General features: G+C 43.7%; 1 protein-coding gene across 1 annotated transcript; it reads left to right on the top strand.

Moving 5' to 3' along the window:
- The first annotated feature begins 212 nt into the window (after nt 1-212).
- LOC102713735 lies at nt 213-3,557 on the top strand. Its single transcript, XM_006653028.3, has 2 exons — nt 213-1,688; nt 3,063-3,557. Exons 1-2 carry the CDS (start codon nt 371-373, stop codon nt 3,077-3,079), a joined length of 1,335 nt encoding a protein of 444 aa, XP_006653091.2. The 5' UTR covers nt 213-370; the 3' UTR covers nt 3,080-3,557.
- Nucleotides 3,558-3,938: the final 381 nt, after the last annotated feature.

Genomic DNA, 3,938 nt, shown 5'->3' with positions numbered 1-3,938 from the left:
GTGATAAGTTGAGGAGCTTAAGTGGACTTATTCCACTTTAAGTGGACCAAACTGTAGATGGGCTGCCAATTAGCAGGCGACTTTAGAACGAGGAGGCCTCGTACAACGAACCGCGTTTAGTTGGGCTTCACAGGCCCAATATGGGTTTCGCAGGGCAGGTTTTTATTCGCATCCTGTCCCCTAACCCAGTTGGTTCATAGTACTTCCTTATCCCCATCCTTCTGCCGCCGCCATCTTGAGCTAAAAGTTCTCCGGGGCTCCCATACTCGAAATTTTTCCTTCCTCATCCCCTTCCTTCTGCCGCCGTCATCTTGAGCTGAAAGTTCTCCGGGGCTCCCATACTCGAAATTTTTCCTACACATCCCGCAAAATGCCCCTCGATACCTCCGCCTCCGCCGCCTATTCCCGTCTATCATGCATCCTTCTCAACAGCGACCTTGATATCGGCAGCCGCCGCAACAACACCACGGCCGTCGGCCAAGGGAGGGATAACCTCACAATCGAGGCGTCCTTCTGCTATGCGCAGCCGCCGCTCCCGTCCAACCTCTTCGTCCATTGCCCCGGCGTAACCTTCCCCCGCAGCTCCATAATCGTCTCCACCGACGAAGATCTACTTCTCTTCCGCGTCCCGGTGGCCGTCGAACCGCCACCAAAACCCATCATGTACGACGACTGCGACTACATCATCTACCGTGCCGGTAGGTCCCCGTCTCTCACGCCTATTCCAAATCCGAAGCCCAACTTCCACGACCTGGACGTCGGCCTCCTTTCGCGCGCCGGAGATCTATTTACTGTTGCTGCCCTTGTTGCCAAATCCACAAATGAATTCACCCTTCATCGATTCGACTCTGAAGTTGGAAATTGGTCCATGAAGACGGTATCGCTGGATGCCCCGCGGAAGCCCTACCCGATGACGATCCCCACTAATGCGCTTCGGCTCAACTACCACATCACCACAACTGTTATCACGCTCGGAGGTAAATCTGGCACCATGGGTTGGGTCGATCTCTGGAGCGGCATCCTGCTCTATGACCTATTCCCTGAGGATCACGAGAGACCTATGCTATGGCACATGCGGCTGCCATTGCCGATGGATCTGGGAAAATGGGTAACGGAGCTAGCCTGCCCAGAGTCTACTCGTGGAATTGCATCTGTCATCAAGGATGGCAAGCCCTGTCTCAAGCTTGCTGGCCTGCAAATTATCGAGGAACGTCTTCCCTACGATGACATTGAAACATATATGCCCTGCTACAGAGTCAACAACTGGGCCATCACCACATGGAGCAACACTATTATGGTCCACTCTGATTCTTCCGACAATTGGCAAGAGGACTTCACCGTATGGGCTCCAGATATAATTATCAGTGATACTGTACGTTCAGAATTGTTGGCCTCTGGTTTGCTACACCGTAAACCGTCTCAAGATGGTGAAGAGACGGTGGAGCTTGCACTGCAAAATCTTGTGGTGTCTGAGCCCATACCAAGCCTGAATGGTGAAGAAGAGGTCGTTTATCTGATGGCCAGGCCAAAGTACTTCCACCCCAAAGCATGGGCCCTTGCTATTGACATCAAGAATCACACACTGCTAGATGTGGCTGAGTTTGGCACTGCTAAGGACGGAGTGCTTCCTGACGTCACCTATCGCTCTAGTGCCATTTCCAAATATTTAACTCAGGCAACCCCTCCAGGTAATTATTTGTTACATATGCATGTTATAGCTGTTATTTCAATCGATCCACCTGCCATCGCGTTGTGTGATCTCTTGATCATATTTCAGGTTATATACATCATTTACGTTAGAAATGCATTGGTTTTGCACTGTGATCGTGTCACTTTGTCGGGTTGTGAGACTGCCTAAAGTGTATCTAAACCTGGATCTGTACTTAGTTCGAAAGTGCACTATATGATGTCCTCAATGTACCTTTTCTCACTTTAGTTCTGCCTTTTGTTGTTACCTATTAGTTGTAAACACATACAACCCCTTATTTAACTGAACATGGTTTCCTAGTTTATATCCATACAATTAATATTACATTGTTATCAAGGTACATTCTAATCTGCCTGAACCCTGGCTGAAAACATATAGAACTCCTCACCTCACCTATATTCTGCTTGATTTCAACAATTTTGGCCTGCTTGATCAGTCTTCCACTCTTGTCTCTTATTTTCCCAATTGCTACCTACCTGACCAGAGCTGTAATACGGACATGCAGAATAGGGACTAAAGAATGTGTTAATGACTAATGAAAAAGGTCGGCAGTGAAATTAATGTGTTATGTGGTGCGTGTGAGAGAAGTGGGCTAATATTGCGTGGCAGCTGACTGATAGTGTTATTGTTACCGTGGAAATGTGAAGTAGACATAAGTGGGTTTCTATGAGGCATCAGGCTGAGCTATGTTGCAGACTACATGAACTTTGTTTTGCATTTATTTAGTACTAATTTTTTTGTTGCCTACATGTCTAGCCCTGTTTATGTCACCCTGGCTTTGCCAGTGCCATGACAATGATTAAATCCATTGTTTAATATGGTCTACTGTACATGTTTCTTACTTTAGTGACACATGGTGGCATTGGTAGTATGTTTATTTGGGAATAATCAATTCAATGGTTATATTCAATATTAGAATTCGTTTCTTATGAATGTAAGGTTTGACCCTTCAAAGAAAAGAAAAAACAACAATAAAGCCTTGTAGTGTGAAGAAAGTTGGGATCCGCAAGCTTTGAAGTTTGAACCCCACTAGAAGCAGCAAGAACTCTTTGCTGATATTTTGGTACTTCAATTCTCTCTTGGTATCCTCTGTCCATGTCAAGTTTTGCATCCCACTGCCTCTTGCATTGGTGACTCCTTTCATTTGCAGCTTACCAATACTGTAATCAATGTGTTGGTAATTGTGCCCTGCGCAGCTACATGTTGCCAAATGTGAACTTAACTAACTCGGATATCAAGATGTGTACATTGGATTCTCTTAGTTTTTTCCAGGGTTGATGAGTGTTGTATTCAATACGCATGTGTTAGATTTGCCTGTCTTCATTAAGCATTTATGCTATTTCATTTGCTGCAGTAACAAGGAAAACTTAGGTTGCAGCCGTGGCAAGGTGATGCTGGAGGTTGCTATTTAATCACGTTGAGTTAAACTTGATGGGTTATATGAAGAGACATGGATCATCGAGGAGAATTTTGACAGAGCACTTTAGATGATTAAATAATTTATCCAAGCTTTTTGTGACAAGTTACACTGTTATGAAACTTGAGGTTATGTTGTAGTTCTGGTTATCTAAGTTGCTATTCGAACAAGCTTGTATGATGATTTGTAGACCATTTCGTTAAAATATTTGTAATGGTTATGCTTTTGAGAACTAATGTTCGCTACAAACAATTTTGTATCTAATCTTTTTGTGACAAGAAGTTGTGCTGTTATGAAACTTGAGGTTATCTTCTAGGTCTGGTTGTAGCTTGACTTTAGTCATAGAGATGCAGCCTCACTTTCATCATTTGTAGCCTGACTGTTATATGATTCGTTGTGGAGATAAAGAAACAAACCAATGCTTAAAAATAGTTTGTAGTGCTCAACTAACTGTTGTTTGCCGCTCAACTAACTGATGTTTGTATTGTGTTGTCCTGCCTATTTTGAGGGTTTAGTCTTTAAAAACTGATCACAGGATCAGATTACTTGTCGTCTTGTGAATTATTTGTTAGTTGTCTACTATTTAGACTCTAGAAAATGATAGTACTTGTCATGCGTATGTTGCATTTCTGCAGCCAACAGTACATGCTAGTACTACATTTTAGCGTGTTCTTGCAGAAATGAATGTTTCTGGAAGTATATAGTAGGCATCCGCATACATGACAGTTCTGGAATATGTCTACTGTTGTCATATAAGCTTCTTATATAGTTGGAATCACAGTGATGATTGTGAAGCAAAGGAAAAAGCAATCG

This window comes from Oryza brachyantha, chromosome 4 (genome assembly GCF_000231095.2).
Source record: "Oryza brachyantha chromosome 4, ObraRS2, whole genome shotgun sequence".
NCBI classification, from domain to species: domain Eukaryota; kingdom Viridiplantae; phylum Streptophyta; class Magnoliopsida; order Poales; family Poaceae; genus Oryza; species Oryza brachyantha.
Note: the sequence above shows the minus strand (reverse complement) of the source record. Positions and strands in the feature narration are given on the sequence as shown.